At 38.9% G+C, this 20,673-nt stretch overlaps 1 protein-coding gene across 4 annotated transcripts in view; it reads left to right on the top strand.

Moving 5' to 3' along the window:
* TTC23 (tetratricopeptide repeat domain 23) overlaps positions 1–20,673 on the top strand; it is a 126,448-nt gene that overhangs the window by 28,612 nt on the left and 77,163 nt on the right. For all 4 annotated transcript variants that reach the window (XM_036841880.1, XM_036841877.1, XM_036841879.1 and 1 more), the window contains 2 exons: positions 11,504–11,703; positions 19,737–19,860. In XM_036841880.1, the coding sequence (XP_036697775.1) occupies positions 11,524–11,703; positions 19,737–19,860 (304 nt within the window). In that variant the 5' untranslated portion in view covers positions 11,504–11,523. The remainder of the gene's footprint in view (positions 1–11,503; positions 11,704–19,736; positions 19,861–20,673) is intronic.

Below are 20,673 nucleotides of genomic sequence, written 5' to 3'. Positions count from 1 at the left end.
AGATTTATCAGCATTATTGGTCTCAGAAAACCAGGTTTTCGTTTCATTGATTTTTCTCTACTTTTCTACTTTAATTTGTGAATTTAGCTTTATTATTTATTTTATTAATTCTTTTCTTATGCCTACTTTGAGTTTAATTTGCTCTTCTTTTTCTAGTCATTGAAGGTAAAGGTTAAGACCATGATTTTGAGATTTTTTTTTACTTTACTTTTCTAATACAGGCATTTAATGCTATAAATTTCCCCATAATGACTGCTTTAGCAACATTCTCCAATTCATTCAGTTTAAACTACTTTCAAATATCCTTTTTGATGTCTTCTTTGACCCATGGGGCTTTTTTTTTTTTAGAAAAATGTTATTTAGTTTCTAAATATTTGGACATTTTCCAGATATCTTTCTGTTACTGATATATAACTTAATCCCTTGTGGTCATAGAATGTACTTTGTATGACTTGAATCCTTATAAATTTACTGAAACTTGTTTCATGACCCAGGATAGAATCTGTCCTAGTTAATGTCTATATGCACTTGAAAAGAATGGATATTCTGTGCTTTTTGGTAGAGTGTTATAGTAAATGCCAAATCAAGTTGGTTGATGTTGTAGTTCAAGTCTTTGGTATCCTTTACTGATTTTCTGCCTACTTGGTGTACCAATTATTGACAACAAGGTATTTAAATCTCTGACTATAATTGAGGATTTGATCATTTCTCCTTGCAGTTTCATCAGTTTGGGGTCTTATATATTGAAACTGTTATTAGGTATATTAACACTTGGGATGGTTATGTCCTCTTGAATAATTGACCCTTTATCATAATGAAATGACCTTCCTTATGGTAATATTTTTTGCTATAAAATCTACTTTGATATTAATATAGATACTCCAAGTTTGTTTCTGACTAATTTTAGAATATTGTTTTCCATTCTTTTACTTTTAATCTTAGTGTCTTTGAATTTCTTATAGTCAACATATTGTTGGGTTTTGCATTTTTATCCAATCTGTCAATGTCTTTCTCTTAATTGGGGTGTTTAGATCATTTACATTTAATGTTGTTATTGTTATAGTTAGATTTAAGTCTATCACCTTGCTATTTATTGGCTATTTGTCCCAGCTGTTCTTTATTCCCTTTTCCCTCTTTTTTCTATTGGATTATTTTTATGACTATATTTTTATCTCCTTTGTTGGCTTGTTACCTGTAACTCATTTTTTTATTTTAATTGTTGCTGTAGGCTTTATACTATACATTTTTAACTTATCTCAGTCTACCTTCAAGTAATATTATACCATTACATATACAGTATAAGAACTTCACAGTTCCATCCTCTCCTCTTAGTCTTTATACAAATTTGGTCATACATTTCACAAATATATATATATATAGATATATATATATATACACACACATATATATATATATATATATATATATATATATATGTTATAAGCCCCACGGTACATTTTTTTTGTTTAAATAGTTGATTATATTTTATTTTAATTTTTCATTAACATCTTTATTGGAGTATAATTGCTTTACAATAGTGTGTTAGTTTCTGCTTTATAACAAAGTGAATCAGCTATACATATAAATATATCCCCATATCTCCTCCCTCTTGCGTCTCACTCCCACACTCCCCATCCCACCCCTCTAGGTGGTCACAAAGCACCGAGCTGATCTCCCTGTGCTATGCAGCTGTTTCCCACTAGCTATCTATTTTACATTTGGTAGTGTATATATGTCCATGCCACTTTATCACTTCGTCCCAGCTTACTCTTCACACTCCCTGTGTCCTCAAGTCCATTCTCTACATCTGCGTCTTTATTCCTGTCCTGCCTCTAGGTTCTTCAGAACCACTTTTTTTTTTAAGATTCCATATATATGTGTTAGCATACAGTATTTGTTTTTCTCTTTCTAACTTACTTCACTCTGTATGACAGACTCTAGGTCCATCCACCTCACTACAAATAACTCAATTTCGTTTCTTTTTATGGCTGGGTAATATTCCATTGTATATATGTACCACATGTTCTTTATCCATTCATCTGTGGATGGACACTTAGGTTGCTTCCATGTCCTGACTATTGTAAATAGAGCTGCAGTGAACATTGTGGTACATGACTCTCTTTGAATTATAGTTTTCTGAGGGTATATGCCCAGTACTGGGATTGCTGGGTCATATGGTAGTTCTACTTTTAGTTTTTTCAGGAACCTCCATACTGTTCTCCATAGTGGCTGTATCAATTTACATTCCCACCAACAGTGCAAGAGGGTTCCCTTTCCTCCACACCCTCTCCAGCATTTATTGTTTGTAGATTTTTTTGATGATGGCCATTCTGACTGGTGTGAGGTGACACCTCATTGTAGTTTTGATTTGCATTTCTCTAATGATTAGTGATGTTGAGCATCCTTTCATGTGTTTGTTGGCAATCTGTATATCTTCTTTGGAGAAATGTCTATTTAGGTCTTCTGCTCATTTTTGGATTGGGTTGTTTAATTTTTTTATATTGAGCTGCATGAGCTGCTTGTAAATTTTGGAGATTAATTCTTTGTCAGTTGCTTCATTTGCAAATATTTTCTCCCATTCTGAGGGTTGTCTTTTCATCTTGTTTATGGTTTCCTTTGCTGTGCCAGGCTTTTAAGTTTCATTAGGTCCCATTTGTTTATTTTTGTTCTTATTTCCATTTCTCTAGGAGGTGGGTCAAAAAGGATCTTGCTGTGATTTGTGTCATAGAGTATTCTGCCTATGTTTTCCTCTAAGAGTTTGATAGTGTCTGGCCTTACATTTAGGTCTTTAACCAGTTTTGAGTTTATTTTTGTGTATGGTGTTAGGAACGGTTCTAATATCATTCTTTTGCACATAGCTGTCCAGTTTTTCCAGCACCACTTATTGAAGAGGCTCTCTTTTCTCCATTGTATATTCTTGCCTCCTTTATCAAAAAAAAGGTGACCATATTTGTGTGGGTTTATCTCTGGGCTTTCTATCCTATTCCATTGATGTATATTTCTGTTTTTGTGCCAATACCATACTGTCTTGATTACTGTAGCTTTGTAGTATAGTCTGAAGTCTGGGAGCCTGATTCTTCCAGCTCCATTTTTCTTTCTCAAGATTGCTTTGGCTATTCGGGGTCATTTGTGTTTCCATACAAATTGTGAAATTTTTTGTTCTAGTTCTGTGAAAAATGCCATTGGTAGTTTGATAGGGATTGCATTGAATCTGTAGATTGCTTTGGGTAGTATAGTCATTTTCACAATGTTGATTCTTCCAGTCCAAGAACATGGTATATCTCTCCATGTGTTTGTAATGTCTTTAATTTCTTTCATCAGTGTCTTATAGGTTTCTGCATACAGGTCTTTTGTCTCCTTAGGTAGGTTTATTCCTAGGTATTTTATTCTTTTAGTTGCAATGTTAAATGGGAGATTTTCCTTAATTTCTCTTTCAGATTTTTTATCATTAGTGTATAGGAATTTTTCATCATTAGTGTAATGCAAGAGATTTCTGTGCATTAATTTTGTATCCTGCTACTTTACCAAATTCATTGATTACCTCTAGTAGTTTTCTGGTAGCATGTTTAGGATTCTCTATGTACAGTATCACGTCATCTGCAAACAGTGACAGCTTTACTTCTTCTTTTCCAATTTGGATTCCTTTTATTTCTTTTTCTTCTCTGATTGCTGTGGCTAAAACTTCCAAAACTATGTTGAATAATAGTGGTGAGAGTGGACAACCTTGTCTTGTTCCTGATCTTAGTGGAAATGGTTTCAGTTTTTCATCATTGAGAAAGATGTTAGTTGTAGGCTTCTCATATATGGCCTTTATTATGTTGAGGTAAGTTCCCACTATGCCTACTTTCTAGAAGGTTTTTATCATAAATGGGTGTTGAATTTTGTCAAAAGCTTTTTCTGCATCTATTGAGATGATCATATGGTTTTTCTCCTTTAATTTGTTAATATGGTTTATCACATTGATTGATTTGCGTATATTGAAGAATCTTTGCATTGCTGGGATAAACCCCACTTCATCATGGTGTATGACCCTTTTAATGTGCTGTTGGATTCTGTTTGCTAGTATTTTGTTGAAGATTTTTCCATCTATGTTCATCAGTGATATTGGCCTGTAGTTTTCTTTCTTTGTGACATCTTTGTCTGGTTTTGGTATGAGGGTGATGGTGGCCTCATAGAATGAGTTTGGGAGTGTTCCTCCCTCTGCTATATTTTGGAAGAGCTTGAGAAGGATAGGTGTTAGCTCTTCTCTAAATGTTTGATAGAATTCGCCTGTGAAGCTATCTGGTCCTGGACTTTTGTTTGTTGGAAGATTTTTAATCACAGTCTCAATTTCAGTGCTTATGATTAGTCTGTGTATATTTTCTATTTCTTCCAGGTTCAGTCTTGGAAGGTTATGCTTTTCTAAGAATTTGTCCATTTCTTCATGGTTGTCCATTTTATTGGCATATAGTTGCTTGTAGTAATCTCTCATGATCCTTTGTATTTCTTCAGTGTCAGTTATTACTTCTCCTTTTTCATTTCTAATTCTATTGATTTGAGTCTCCTCCCTTTTTTTCTTGATGGGTCTGGCTAATGGTTTATCACTTTTGTTTATCTTCTCAAAGAACCAACTTTTAGTTTTACTGATCTTTGCTACTGTTTCCTTCATTTCTTTTTCATTTATTTCTGATCTGATCTTTATGATTTCTTTCCTTCTGCTAACTTTGGGGGTTTTTTGTTCTTCTTTCTCTAATTGCTTTAGGTGTAAGGTTAGGTTGTTTATTTGATATGTTTCTTGTTTCTTGAGGTAGGATTGTATTGCTATAAACTTCCCTCTTAGAACTGCTTTTGCTGCATCCCATAGGTTTTGGATCATCGTGTTTTCATTGTCATTTGCTTCTAGGTATTTTTTTATTTCCTCTTTGATTCCTTTAGTGATTTCTTGGTTATTTAGTAGTGTGTTGTTTAGCCTCCATGTGTTTGTATTTTTAACATATTTTTCCTGTAATTTATATCTAGTCTCAGAGCATTGTGGTTGGAAAAGATACTTGATACAATTTCAATTTTCTTATATTTACCAAGGCTTGATTTGTGACCCAAGATATGATCTATCCTGGAGAATGTTCCATGAACACTTGAGAAGAAAGTGTATTCTGTTGTTTTTGGATGGAATGTCCTATAAATATCAATTAAGTCCATCTTGTTTAATGTATCATTTAAAGCTTGTGTTTCCTTATTTATTTTCATTTTGGATGATCTGTCCATTGGTGAAAGTGGGGTGTTAAAGTCCCCTACTCTTTTTGTGTAACTGTCGATTTCCCCTTTTATGGCTGTTAGCATTTGCCTTATGTATTGAGGTGCTCCTATGTTGGGTGAATAAATATTTACAATTGTTATATCTTCTTCTTGGATTGATCCCTTGATCATTATGTAGTGTCCTTCTTTGTCTCTTGTAATAGTCTTTATTTTAAAGTCTATTTTGTCTGATATGAGAATTGCTACTCCAGCTTTCTTTTGATTTCCATTTGCATGGAATTTCTTTTTCCATCCCCTCACTTTCAGTCTGTATGTGTCCCTTGGTCTGAAGTGGGTCTCTTGCAGACAACATATTTATGGGTCTTGTTTTTGTATCCATTCAGCCTATCTATTTCTTTTGGTTGGAGCATTTAATCCATTTACATTTAAGGTAGTTATCAATATATATGTTCCTATTACCATTTTCTTAATTGTTTTGGGTTTGTTATTGTAGGTCTTTTCCTTCTCTTGTGTTTCCTGCCTAGAGAAGTTCCTTTAGCATTTGTTTTAAAGCTGGTCTGGTAGTGCTGAATTCTCTTAGCTTTTGCTTGTCTGTAAATGTTTTAATTTCTCTGTTGAACCTGAATGAGATCCTTGCTGTGTAGAGTAATCTTGGTTGTAGGTTTTTCCCTTTCATCACTTTAAATATGTCCGGCCACTCCCTTCTGGCTTGCAGAGTTTCTGCTGAAAGATCAGCTGTTAACCTTATGGGGATTCCCTTGTATGTTATTTGTTGTTTTTCCCTTGCTGCTTTTAATATTTTTTCTTTGTATTTAATTTTTGCTAGTTTGATTAATATGTGTCTTGGCATGCTTCTCCTTGGATTTATCCTGTATGGGACTCTCTGCACTTCCTGGACTCGATTGACTATTTCCTTTCCCATATTAAGGAAGTTTTCAACTATAATCTCTTCAAATATTTTCTCAGTCCTTTTCGTTTTCTCTTCTTCTTCTGGGACCCCTATAATTCGAATGTTGGTGTGTTTAATGTTGTCCCAGAGGTCTCTGAGACTGTCCTCAATTCTTTTCATTCGTTTTTCTTTTTTCTGCTCTGTGCTAGTTATTTCCACTATTTTATCTTCCCAGTCACTTATCCGTTCTTCTGCCTCAGTTATTCTGCTATTGATTCCTTCTAGAGAATTTTTAATATCATTTATTGTGTTGTTCATCATTGTTTGTTTGCTCTTTAGTTATTCTAGGTCCTTGTTAAACATTTCTTGTATTTTCTCCATTCTGTTTCCAAGGTTTTGGATCATCTTTGCTATCATTGCTCTGAATTCTTTTTCAGGTAGACTGCCTATTTCCCCTTCATTTGTTTGGTCTGGTGGGTTTTTACCCTGCTCCTTCATCTGCTGTGTGTTTCTCTGTCTTCTCATTTTGCTTAACTTACTGTGTTTGGGGTCTCCTTTTCACAGGCTGCAGGTTCGTAAGTCCCATTGTTTTTGGTGTCTGCCCCCAGTGGCTAAGTTTGGCTCAGTGGGTTTTGTAGGCTTCCTGGTGGAGGGGACTGGTGCCTGTGTTCTGGTGGATGAGGCTGGATATTTTCTTTCTGGTAGGCAGGACCACGTCTCGTCATGTGTTTTGGGGTGTCTGTGACCTTATTATGATTTTAGGCAGCCTCTCTGCTAATGGGTGGGATTGTGTTCCTATCTTGCTAGTTGTTTGGCATAGGGTGTCCAGCACTGTAGCTTGCTGGTTGTTGAGTGGAGCTGGGTGTTAGCGTTGAGATGGAGATCCCTGAGAGAGCTTTTGCCATTTGTTATTACATGGAGCCAGGAGGTCTCTGGTGGACCAATGTCCTGAACTCAGCTTTCCCAGCTTAGAGGCTCAGGCCTGACACCCTGCTGGAAGGAAAGAAAGAAAGAAAGAAAGAAAGAAAGAAAGAAAGAAAGAAAGAAAGAAAGAAAGAAAGAAAGAAAGAAAGAAAGAAAGAAAGAAAGAAAGAAAGAAAGGAAGAAGGAAGGAAGGAAGGAAGGAAGGAAGGAAGGAAGGAAGGAAGGAAGGAAAGAAAGAAGGAAAGAAAGAAAGAAGGAAGGAAAGAAAGAGAGAAAGAGAAAGGGAGGGAGGGAGGGAGGGAGGAAGGAAGAAAGAAAGAGAAAGAAAGAAAGAAAAGAAAGTTATTAAAATAAAATTTTTTTAATTATTAACAATTTTTAAAAAGGAAGAAAGAAAGAAGAGAGCAACCAAACCAAAAAGCAAATCCACCCATGATAACAAGCACTAAAAACTATACTAAAAAAAGCAAAACAAACAAAAAAGAACCAGACAGACAGAATCGTAGGACAAATGGTAAAAGCAAAGGTATACAGACAAAATCACACAAATAAGCATACACATACACACTCACAAAAAGAGAAAAAGGAAAAAAAAAATATATATATATATAAAAGAAAGAGAGCAACGAAATTAATAAACAAATCTACTAATTATAATAAACTCTAAATACTGAACTATGATAAACATAAAACCAGAAACAAATTAGATGCAGAAAGCAAACCCCAAGTCTACAGTTGCTTCCAAAGTCCACCGCCTCAAGTTTAGGATGATTCGTTGTCTGTTCAGGTATTCCACAGATGCAGGGTACATCAAGTTGATTGTGGAGATTTAATCCACTGCTCCTGAGACTGCTGGGAGAAATTTCCCTTTCTATCTTTGTCCACACAGCTCCTGGGGTTCAGCTTTGGATTTGGCCCCGCCTCTGTGTGTAGGTCGCCTGAGGGCATCTCTTCTTCCCCCAGACAGGATAGGGTTAAAGGAGCAGCTGATTAGGGGACTCTGGCTCACTAGGCCTGGGGGAGGGAGGGGTATGGAATGCGGGGCGCGACTGTGGCGGCAGAGACCAGCGTGACTTTGCAACAGCCTGAGGCATGCTGTGTGTTCTCCTGGGGAAGTTGTCCCTGGATCACGGGACCCTGGCAGTGGTGGGCTGCACAGGCTCTTGGGAGGGGAGGTGTGGTTAGTGACCTGTGCTTGCACACAGGCTTTTTGGTGGCTGCAGCAGCAGCCTTAGCCTCTCATGCCAGTCTCTGATGTCCACGCTGATAGCTGTGGCTCGCACCCATCTCTGGAGCTCATTTAGGCGGTGCTCTGAATCCCTTCTCCTCGCGCACCCCGAAACAATGGTCTCTTGCCTCTTAGGCAGGTCCAGACTTTTTCCTGGACTCCCTCCCGGCTAGCTGTGGCGCACTAGCCCCCCTTCAGGCTGTGTTCATGAAGCCAACCCCAGTCCTCTCCCTGGGATCTGACCTCCAAAGCCAGAGCCTCAGCCCCAAGCCCCCACCAGCCCTGGCGGGTGAGCAGACAAACCTCTCAGGCTCGTAAGTGCTGGTCCACACCAATCCTCTGGGCAGGAATCTCTCCGCTTTGCCCTCTGCACCCCTGTTTTTGTGTTCTCCTCCATGGCTCCAAAGCTTCACCCCCCCACCCCCCATCTCTACCAGTGAAGGGGATTCCTAGTGTGTGGAAACTCTTCTTCCTTCACAGCTCCCTCCCAGAGGTGCAGGTCCCATCCCTATTCTTTTGTCTCTGTTTTCTCTTTTTTCCATTGCCTTACCCAGGTATCTGGGGATTTTCTTGCCTTTTGGGAAGTCTGGGGTCTTCTGCCAGCGTGCAGTACGTGTTCTCTAAGAGTTGTTCCACATGTAGATGTATTTCTGATGTATCTGTGGGGAGAAAGGTGATCTCCATGTCTTACTCCTCTGCCCGATTATCTTTTAAAGAGATTTAAATAATATGAAAACAGTCTTACATATTTGCTCATGTATCTTTTTCATTGTTCTTAATTCCTTTGTGTAGATCTATATTTCCATTTGTTATCATTTTTCTTCCTTTTGAAAGACTTCACTTAATATTTCTTGGGAACATTGGGGTGCAGATCTGCTGGTGATGATTTTTTTTTTAATTAATTAATTTATTTATTTATTTTGGCTGCATTGGGTCTTTGTTGCTGTGTGCGGGCTTTCTCTAGTTGCGGCTAGTGGGGGCTACTCTTCGTTGCAGTGTGTGGGCTTCTCATTGCAGTGGCTTCTCTTGGTGTGGAGCACAGGCTCTCGGCATGCAGGCTTCAGTAGTTGTGGCACGCAGGCCCAGTAGCTGTGGCTCACAGGCTCTAGAGCGCAGGCTCAGTAGTTGTGGTGCACAGGCTTAGTTGCTCTGCAGCATGTGGGATCTTCTTGGACCAGGGCTTGAACCTGTGTCCCCTGCATTGGCAGGAGGATTCTTAACCACTGCACCACCAGGGAAGTCCCGCTGGTGATGATTTCTTTCAGATTTTGATCTTGAAAGATATTTTCACTGGTACGGAATTTTAGCTTGACAATTTTTTTTCTGTCCATACTTTAAATATGGTGCTTCACTGCCTTCTCATGTGCTTTATTTCCTCCCAGAAACCTGTTATCATCATCTTTTTTTTTTAATACTAATATGTCCTTTTTTCTGACTACTTTTAATATTTTCTCTTTATCATGGTTTTGAGCAATTTGGTTATGATGTATCTTGGTGTAGTTTCCTTTATGCTTCTTGTGTTTAGTTTTCATTTAGCTTCTTGGATCTCTGGGTTTTTACTTTTCCTCAAATTTGGAAAAATTTTGGCCGTTATTTCTTCAAACACTTTTTTTTGTCCCCACTACAATCTGCTTTCCTTTAGGGACTCAAATTATATATATATTAGGCAATTTGAAGTTGTTTCACAGCTCACTGATTTTTTAAATGATGGTTTCTATTGCTGTGTCTGCAAGTTCATGCATCTTTTCATCTGTAATATCTAATCTCCCATTAATCCGATCTAGTGTATTTTTCATCTCACGTATAATTTTCTTATCTAGAAGTTCATTTTGGGTCTTTTTATATTCTGTGTCTCTAGTTAACTTTTTAAACATATGGAATACAATTATAATAACCGTTAATATTCTTCTCTGCTAACTTAATATCTGGGTCAGTTCTGGGTCAGTTTTGACTGATCATTCTTCTCATTATGGGCCATGTTTTCTTGCCTATTTGCATGCCTGGTGATCTTTCTTTGGACATCAGATTATATGAATTTTACCTTGTTTAATGCTGGCTATTTTTGCATTCCTATGAACATCCTTGAGTTTTGCCCTCTGATACAGTTAAGTTACTTGGAAACAGTTTTATCCTTTTAGGTCTTACTTTCATGGTTTGTTAAGTGGATCTAAGCAGGGTTCACTCTAGGGCTAATCCCCATTACTGAGACAAAACCCTTCTGAATATTTTACCTTGTACCTCATGAATTATGAGTTTTTCCAGTCTGGTCAGTGGGAACAGGCACCGCCAGCCTTGGTAAGCACCAGACACTTCCTTTCAATCTTATTAGAGGAGTCTTTCTCCAGACTCAAGTAGTTTTCTTACACACATGCTGGTCAGTATTCTCTCCCCATACTTGAGGGGTGCTAATCTCTGGGGTCCTCTCTGTGCAGCTCCATCCTCTCTAGTAATCTGTCCTGTGAACTCCAGCCACCTTGGTCTCCCCAGATGCTCTACTCTATTTCCTCAACTCAGATAGTCCACAGGGTAATTCTGGGTTACCCTGCATGTTCTAGAAACTTTTTCAAAGCAATAACCTGGGGCAATCATGGGTCTCACTTTGTTTCTTTTTTCCATTTCTCAAGTCTGTTGTCCTGTCTCTTGAAAACCATTGTTTCATACCTTTTTTGCCTATGGGTTGTTTTTTGTTGTTGTTATTTGTTAATTGGTTGGTGACTTCGGGCAAGAGGATAAATCTCATCCCTATTACTCCATCTTGGCTGGAAGTGAAAGTTTAACATGTCATTTTTTCCTGTTTTCAAGGTCACTTGGGATTCAACAGATCTAATCTGAGCTCTTTGAGAACTGTTTGGGCTCAGCTGATTCCTACTGATATATATACATATACATATATACCATATATAATATATAGATACATATATCATATATAATATATAAAATATATCAGTATGTGTGTATATACATATACACATACATATATATACATGTAATATAGAGAGAGAACAAAGAATGTTTGGTTTAGTTAAAACTTGAAATCAGTCTGAAAGAAGTTAGTACTAGCCACTAGGATCTTTTTGGATAGAATGCTACTTATTTCAAAGAAGTCATGGGTATAGTGTTGAAATTTTCTTAGATTCTAGTCTCAATTTCTAGGAAAAAAATGTGTATTTCTAAAAGTAACTATGGAAATTATCATTAACACCTTCGTTTCCTTATTTAAAAATTAGAGAATAATGTATATAAAAATATGCAAGAATCACAGGAAACTCACATATCCAACCACCTGGATGAAATTGTTGCTGCCGTCAGCATAACACCTAGAAAAAAGCTCCAAAACAAGCTGCTTCAGACAGCACTGTTTCAGCCTCCTCGAGAGAAACTCCACCTCTGTGAAGAGAAAGCAAAGTCCTATTCTAGCAGTCATGAGGTAAGGAGCCTTTCTTTTTATACCTGTACTCTGGTAATTGAGAAGTAGGATACTTTAGGTTGCATTCCTACTCTCAGGAGTTTGGTACAAGAGAAAATATGACAGTGCCTTTTTCATAGTGCGAGTGGGTGTAGTACCTCAGGACTCCAAGCCCAGCACTTGGCACAGTCAACATTATGTTTGCTGAATGAGTGCACAAATGAACAAACAAGTTTGCCCTGACCTCTGACAAGTGTACACTAGACTGACTAGTTGTGATTTGACCTACTGCAGTCATTTTCCATCAATCAATAAATATTTATTGAGCTCCTCCTGTGTGCCAGGTCTAAGCACTGGAATACAGGACAAAGCAGATGAAGTTTCTGCTCTCATGGAGCTTATACTTCTTAGGTGCCTAATCTTGTTCTCTGCATACTTCTTTCCCATCTCTCTTCAAAGTTTTATTCATTTACTCATTCATTCAATATGTATTTCTCTACCACCTCTTATGTGTCAGACCCTATTTGTCCATTTATTCACAAAAATTTACTGTATACCTAATGTGTGCCAGGCGCTGTGCAAGTGCTGGGGGCACAGATGGGAAAACTACAGCCTCTGCCTCAGAGGAATTCATGGTCTGGTTGGGGAGATAGATGGATAATGGTAATCAGCATAAGTTCTGTGACAAACACAAGCTCAGGTGATATAGATGCAAAGCATGGGGAGTGAGGGGAGGAGGGATGGGCATTGACCCTGGAGTTGGAGGAGGAACAGCACTTAAGGCATGCTTTTTGGGATGGGAGTTATTTGGACTGCACTGATAACAGTAGTTAGGAGCTGGCCCCAGGTAGGAGAGAGGACAATAGCGTTCTGGGCAGAGGTGGCAGATGGGCAAGAGTTGCGGGTCTGAGGGTGCACAGGCTGTTTGGGGAACTATATGGAACTATCTGGGATGGAGGCTTTAGTTACACAGGGCAGCAAATGAGGTTGGATTATGGACAGGAGCTGGGACCAGAAGGTGTTCAACACCCAGGAAAAGTTTAGATTTTCTCCTCAGGATGCTGGAGACTGTCATAGGATTATAAGCAGAAGAGGGCCATGAGCAAGTCTGAGTTTCTGGAATGATCCCTCAGACCTCAGATAACTAGGTGGTGGAGGAAGAGAAGGGAGGTAAACTGGAGGAGGGCCAGTTTGCAGGATGTTTGCAATAATCCTGGCAAGGGCCTGAAATATGGCAGAGTCAGTAGAAATGCTGAGATCTTTTTTTTTTTTATTTGAAGTATAGTTGATTTACAAGGTTGTGTTAATTTCTGCTATACAGCAAAGTGATTCAGTTATTCATATATATACATTCTGTTTTTTAATATTCTTTTCCATTATGGTTTATCATAGGATATTGATTATAGTTCTCTGTGCTATACAGTAGGACCTTGTTACCTATATCTATATCTATATCTATCTATATATAAATATATATATATTCTATATATATTAGTTTGCATCTGCTAATCCCAAACTCCCAGTCCATCCCTCCCCCAATCCCCTTCCCCTTGGCAACCACCTGTCTGTTCTCTATGTCTGTGATTCTGTTTCTCTTTCATAGATAGGTTCATTTGTGTCATATTTTAGAATCCACACATAAGTGATATCATATGGTATTTGTCTTTCTCTCTCTGACTTACTTCACTTAGTATGATAATCTCTAGTTGCAAAATGCTGAGATCTTTTGATAAGAATTTGGAAATATGAATCAATGAAACCTGGTAACTGGGGGGGACATAGGGGTTGGAGAGGCAAAAGTGAGCCAGAGAGGGGTGTGTGGAATTCCTGACTTAGGGCTCAGCCAGCCTGGGTGACCCAAGGCTTGTCAGAGCCCTTTGTTATTGTAATGAATACAGGAAGAAGAGCAAGATTATGATGAGAAGGTGTGAATTCGGTTTTGAAGGTGTGCTTATTCATTATGCAGCAGATATTTATTTAGTACCTACTATGTGCCAGGCTGTGTGCTATGTCGGCCTCAGCTGGCAGCCTTTCTCAACCAGAGGTCTGCAAGAGAACTAAGCCCTAATGCCCTAAGGCATTTGGTATATATATATATATATATATATATATATATTCTATTATTATTAATTTGTATTGGAGTATGGCTGCTTTGCAATGTTGTGTTAGCCTCCACTGCACAACAAAATGAATCAGCCATACATGTACAGATATCCCCTCCCTTTTGGACTTCCCTCCCATTTAGGTTACCACAGTGCATTAGGTAGAGTTCCCTGTGCTATACAGTATGTTCCCATCAGTTGTCTATTTTGTACATAGTATCAACACTGTATATGTGTCAATCCCAGTCTTCCAATTCCTCCCACCCCATCCCTTTCCCCCTTGGTATCCATACATTTGTTCTCTACATTTCTGTCTCTATTTCTGCTTTGCAAATAAGATCATCTATACCATTTTTCTAGATTCCACATATATGTGTTATTATACGATATTTACTATTCTCTTTCTGACTTACTTCACTCTGTATGACACTCTCTAGGTCCATCCATGTATCTACAAATGACCCAATTTTATTCCTTTTTATGGCTGAGTAATATTCCATTGTATATATGTGCCACATCTTCTTTATCCATTTGCTGGATAAAGAAGACAGACATTTAGGTTGTTGATAGACATCTAGGTTGCTTCCATGTCCTGGCTATTGTAAATAGTGCTGCTATGAACATTGGGGTGCATGTGTTTTTTTGAATTATGGTTTTCTCTGGGTATATGCCCAGTAGTGGGATTGTTGGGTCATACGGTAGTTCTATTTTTAGTTTTTTAAGGAACCTGCGTACTGTTTTCCATAGTGGCTGTATCAATTTACATTCCCACCAACAGTGTATGAAGGTTCCCTTTTCTCCACACCCTCTCCAGCATTTATTGTTTGTAGGTTTTTTGATGATGGCCATTCTGACTGGTGAGAGGTGATACCTCATTGTAGTTTTGATTTGCATTTCTCTAATAATTAGTGATGTTGAGCATCTTTTCATGTGTTTGTTGGACATCTGCATTTGGTGTATATAAAGAATTAACTTCTCTTCTATGCATCTAGAATGATATCAAAGCATTTTTTGTGTTCTGCCGTTCAGATGAGGAATCCTTGGATTCAGCAGTGAACAGTACAAACAGCTTGCCTGCCCTCATGGAGCTGAGGGGACATTGTAAATAAACCAGTGAAGTAGAGATTGTGCTAAGTGCTATGGAGGAAACAGAGTGGGCCTATCTTAGGTGAGGGAGGGCCTCACTGAGGAGGTGACATCTGAGCTGACACCTAAAGATGAGAAGGAGCCAGCACGGAGGAGCTGAGGGAAAGGAGTTCTAGGGAGAGGGAACAGCAGCCATAAAATTTATAAGTTTGGCACGAGCGTGACTATGTTTGAAGTGATGAGAGGAAGCTTCAGGCTGACGTGAAATGTAGTTGGAGAGGCAGCTTACCTGCCTTGCAGGTCTCAAGTTAAGTGCTCTAGGAAGCCTTAAAGTGTTTTTAGGAAAGTATTAATATGATGTAATTTGCTTCTTAAAATACCATTCTTTGGTAATTTTTTATTTTAAAATACTTTCAGACTTAACAGAAAAGTTACAAGATATACCAGTTGTTAACATTTACTTTATTTCTTTATTTCTCACTCTCTCTCTCTGTCATTATTTTTCTGAATATCTGAGAGTAAGTCACAAATGTATGATCCTTTACCCCTAAATACGTCAGTGCCTATTTCCCAAGAATAAAGGATATTCTCCAGAACCTAACCATAGTACAATGATTGAAATTAGGAAATTAATATCGATATATATTATTATCTAATCTACAAACATTATCCATATTTCTCTAATTATCTCAATAATATCTTTTATAGAAAAAAAAAATCAGCCATGGTCCAATCCATGAAATCATGTTGACTATAGTCAACAGTTAGAGCAGTTACTTAGCCTGTCTTTATCTTTCACAATCTTAGTCTTTGTGAAAAAAACTATATTAGTCTGTTTGGGTTGCTGTAATAGAATACCACAGACTGGGTGGCCTACCCAACAGAAATGTACTCCTTGCAGTTCTGGAGACTGGAAGTCCAAGATCAAGGTGCCAGCAGGGCTGGTGTCTGGTGAGAGCTCTCCCCTTGGTTTGCAGACCACCACCTTCTAGCTGTGTCCTCACATGGCCTCTTCTTTGTGCATGTGGGGGAAGGGGGAGAGAAAGGTGTCTCTTCTTATAAGTACACTAATCCTATTGATCAGGGCCCCACCTTTATAACCTCATTTGACCCTAATTACAGCCTTAGAGGCCCTATCTCCAAATACTACAGTGAGAGTTAGGGCTTCAACATATGAATTTGGCAGGGTCCACAAATATACACTCCAATTATTTTGTAGAATACCTCCCAATTTGAATTTGTCATGTGTTTCCTTATGATTAGATTCAGATTATGCATTTTGGGCAGGAATCCCACAGACCTGACATAGGGCCCTTCTCAGTGCATCATATTAGGAGGCATACGATGTCGTTTGTCTCATTACTATGAGGCTAAATTTGATCGCTTGGTTAAGGAGCTATCTGGCAGGTTTTTTCACTGTAGAATTATTATTCTTCCCTTTGTAATTAATATTTTGTGGGGAGATTCATTGATACTGTGAACATATCCTATTCCTCATTAAAACTTCACCCCCTAGTTTATAGCATCCATTGATGATTCTCACCTGAATTAGCTATTACTACGATGTTTGTCAAATGGTGATTCTCTGACTTCAGCATTCTTTCAACATTTATTTGTTGGCATTCTTTTTATGAGGAAGAGCTTTTCCTTCTTCACACTTTATTGTTCATTTATTTATATCAGTATGGGTTCAAGAAATCCTGTTTTACAAATATGTTACAATCCGTTATCATCATCAAAACTTAAATTATTTTGTATTTGCCAGTGGGAGCCCCTTCAAGCTGGCTTCTGAGTCCTTGATATGCCTCCATGATTCTTTCCTTAATTTCCGACACAATAAGATTTTTCAGGTTCATCTTGTATTTCCCTGCTCCAGCTGTGGATTCAGGGAATGCTAGTTCCTCTTAGAAGAGAATAGTATTGATATTTAGACACCAAGATCTGGGTATTAAATACCCATTTTAAAATACGTATGGCCAGACTTACTGATCCTCAGAGTTGCATATTTTAATATTAAGAAGTTTAAGAAATTCAGGTAACTCAAGAATGATGTTGTGGGAAGAGATCTGGACTTTGCATCAAGCCAATAAACACATGAAGATGTTCAGCCTCACTAGCTTTGCGGAAAAAAAAATACAAACTAAAACAAGGAGAAATGAGTTAACTGACAAAATGGCAAGTTAAACCCCAACTAGTGCTTGGCTCTGTGTAAGGGGCATTCCCTGCTCACACACCATGCTGTAAGGGAGGTATGGATGGAAGCAGCCTCTCGAGGAAGCACTCCAGCAAACTCTAGCAAAGCCTCAGGATTTTGCACATCCTTTACCCTATTGTCACGTTGGAATTCATTCTAAGAAAATGCTTATGGGGCTTCCCTGGTGGCGCAGTGGTTAAGAATCCTCCTGCCAATGCAGGGGGACACAGGTTCGAGCCCTGTTCCGGGAAGATCCCACATGCCATGGAGCAACTAAGCCCGTGCGCCACAACTACTGAGCCCACGTGCCACAACTACTGAAGCCCGCGCACCTAGAGCCCGTGCTCTGCAACAAGAGAAGCCACCGCAATGAGAAGCTTGCGCACCGCAACAAAGAGTAGCCCCTGCTCGCCGCAACTACAGAAAGCCCGCATTCATCATCAAAGACCCAATGCGGCCAAAAATAAATAATAAAATAAAATAAATAAATTTATATCTATAAAAAAAAGAATGCTATAAAAAAAAGAAAATGCTTATGGATATGAGCAAATCTATCCACACAGGATGTTCAGAGAGAAAAAATTTTAAAACAACCTAAGTGCTCAATAGCTATTGGTTGAGTAACTCACTTATAATATATCCATACAATAAAATACTATGCAGCCATAAAAAATTATTATCATTGAAGATGACATGGAGAAATGTTCACAAATTGTGAAAAGTTGCAAACCTATATGTAGCTTATAAGCCTATTTTTAAAAAGAAAAAATATGTATAGATAAATTCATAGGAATGAAGGATAGAGAGAAATTTAGCTGCCTAGTTGTCTCTAAGAGGTGAGATGGCAGGTGATTTTTTATTATTTTTTATTTTTTTTGCTCACCTGTATTTTGATAATGAGCATGTATTACTTTTGTAATAAGAAAAATGTTACTATAGGAAAAAGCCACACCTCCATCTTCCTTCATCACTATGGAGTGAGCACAGTGTTCCCCAGCCTCTCTTGCTAGGTCAGAAAAGCGACTGTCCTGTGGTCAACTGTCTGGGTATGCATTTTTTGTCAAGAGGAATGTTGTTTCAAGGTGAAAGTGTTTCTAACTCACATGGGAACTTTGTGGAAGTGCAGGTCCTTTGAGATTAGGCATTCACCGGGGGAGTAGGGGTGGGGGGTGTACTGGGTCTTTTCCACAACTCTGTCCTTGTTCTTACAGTTCTTCCTCTGCTTTGCCCCCTTCAGCTTTGTACCTCCCACCTCCTCTTTTGCTATTCCAGCTATCTATTACTGTATCACACTCTAAGACTTAGTGGCATAAAACAAAAACAACCATTTAGTTTGCTCATGAATGCACAATTTGTGCAGAGCTCAGTGAGATCTGGTCAGCTCTGCTCCATGCAGCATCAGCTGGGCTCAACAGGTGTGGAGAATCCAACTCCAGGGTGGCGTAGTCCCGCGGCTGACCGATTAATGCTGCCACCAGCACATTTCCATGTAGGCCTCTCCGTGGGGCCGCTTAGGCTTCCTCAGGGAATGGTGGTTAGGTTATTAGTCTTCTGGGGTTGCTATGGCAAAATACCTCAGACTGGGTGGCTTCAACAAAGGAAGTTTATTTTCTCACAATTCTGGAGCCTAGAAGTCTAAGGTCAAGGTGTTGGCAGGGTTGATTTTATTCGGAGGTCTCGCTCCTTGACTTGCAAATGCCTGCCCTCCCACTGTGTCCTCACAATGTGTTTCTCTGTGTGTGCCCATTCCTAGTGTCCCTTTCTCTTCTTACAAGGACACCAGTCATATTAGATTAGGGCCCCATCCTGACAGCCTCATTTTAACTTACTCACCTCTTTAAAGGCCGTCTCTCCAAATACAGTTATATTCTGAAGTACCTAGGACTCCAACATATGAATTTGGAGGTGGGAGACACAATTCAGCCCATAACAAGTTCCAAGAGTGAGTAAAAAGTGGAAACTGCCAGTTCTTTAAGAACTGGGTCTAAAAAGTGGCGCTGCATCATTTCCTCCATGTTCTTTTGGCCAAACAGTCATAAAACCCAGATTCAAAGAAAAGGGGACATAGACCACCATCTCTGTATGGAAGGAGTGTCAAAGAATTTTGGAGCTGTATTTTAAAACCACCAGTCTTGCTTTGAGTGTATTGCTGCTCTAAGCTGACCTGGAGCTGGAATCCATGGTTCGCTATTCTCTTTGTCCTGGCTCCGGATGAAAATGTGCTTTAATCCTTTAATGAAATCTGTTTGTAAAGTCCTGCTGACCTCATTTGCTGTGCTAATATCCCAGCTGCTAAAGAAGGTGTTTGAATTGAGAACTAACAGGTATTATTTGAAAACTATCACCATTCGCCCACTTGTTGTGCCTGAATATGTAGTAGCTGTTCATTGACGGGCAGCGTCTTTACTCCATAACGTTTTTCACTATTTACTATAAATTTAAATGCACTATAAATTTTACTGGTTTTTTATGTATATTGTCTATTTCACCCAACCAGATGAATACCCTGCCATCCAAGACAGATCTTTGTTTTGTTCTCTAATGTATCACAAGTCCTTAAAACCATGCCCAGCCCATAATCGACACTCAATAAGTGTATATTGAATGGATAAAAATACAAGTTGATTTTGTGCTTTGTTGTCTAACTGATGAGCCCATTTCCCTTCCTCCAGTATAAACAGGCTCTCCAGGAGCTTGTGCGCTGTGTGGCGCTGACGAGGATCTGCTATGGTGACTCACACTGGAAACTGGCGGAGGCGCATGTTAACCTGGCTCAGGGCTACCTCCAGCTGAAAGGTGAGTCTGCCTCAGGCTGAGGAGGACCGGCTGGTTGGTTTCTGCTCTTTTCCTCAAATTTGACTTAACTTTAGAAGGATCAGGTTTTCTTGGACCTTCTCCTCTCTACACATTGAGAGCCATTTCCTCTCACAAAGAGTCAATAAGATGTTTTAATACAGTATGTAAAAAAGAGAAGGAAGACTTTAGCCCTTCTGAGCTTTGTTTTTTATGATCTTAAATGTAGTTCTTAGGAGATAATTAATTTGTTAGCTTTGAAGGCATTGTAGAAATGGCCCAGGGCGTGGAGTTGGGACCTAAAATAGTATCCATTCACATATGTATTGATGGAAAGTCTCTTGCCTATAAGTGACACCCCCCCCACAAAAAAAATAAAGGGCTAAATCAAGCTGGCAATAAACAAAAGGTAATTCATTGGCCCATACACTTAAAAATCCAGGGGTAAAACTTACTGTAGACTTAGCCAGATCCACGTTTTGAAACATTGTGATCAGATTTCCATTCCTCCCTTTTCACACCACTTGACTCTGTTTTTCTCTGTATTGGCTCCATTCTTAGCCAAACTTTGCCCACATGGTGGCAGCAAGGTTGCCAGCAGCTTTAGGTTTCCCTCCTCAGCATTCCCAGGAAAACAAGAGTGTCTCTCCTCCAAAATCTCAGGGTTTGGGTATTCTTATTGGGCTGATGTGAGTTGTATGCCAAAGACAAGAAAGAGTCTGATTGGCTAGACCTGCCTTTTGGCTCCACTGGATCCTTGGGGAGAGGCTGGCCTTGGCTAAATCACAAGGACTGAGTGTGCAGGGGCTGGGCATC

This window comes from Balaenoptera musculus, chromosome 2 (genome assembly GCF_009873245.2).
Source record: "Balaenoptera musculus isolate JJ_BM4_2016_0621 chromosome 2, mBalMus1.pri.v3, whole genome shotgun sequence".
Lineage (NCBI taxonomy): Eukaryota > Metazoa > Chordata > Mammalia > Artiodactyla > Balaenopteridae > Balaenoptera > Balaenoptera musculus.
Note: the sequence above shows the minus strand (reverse complement) of the source record. Positions and strands in the feature narration are given on the sequence as shown.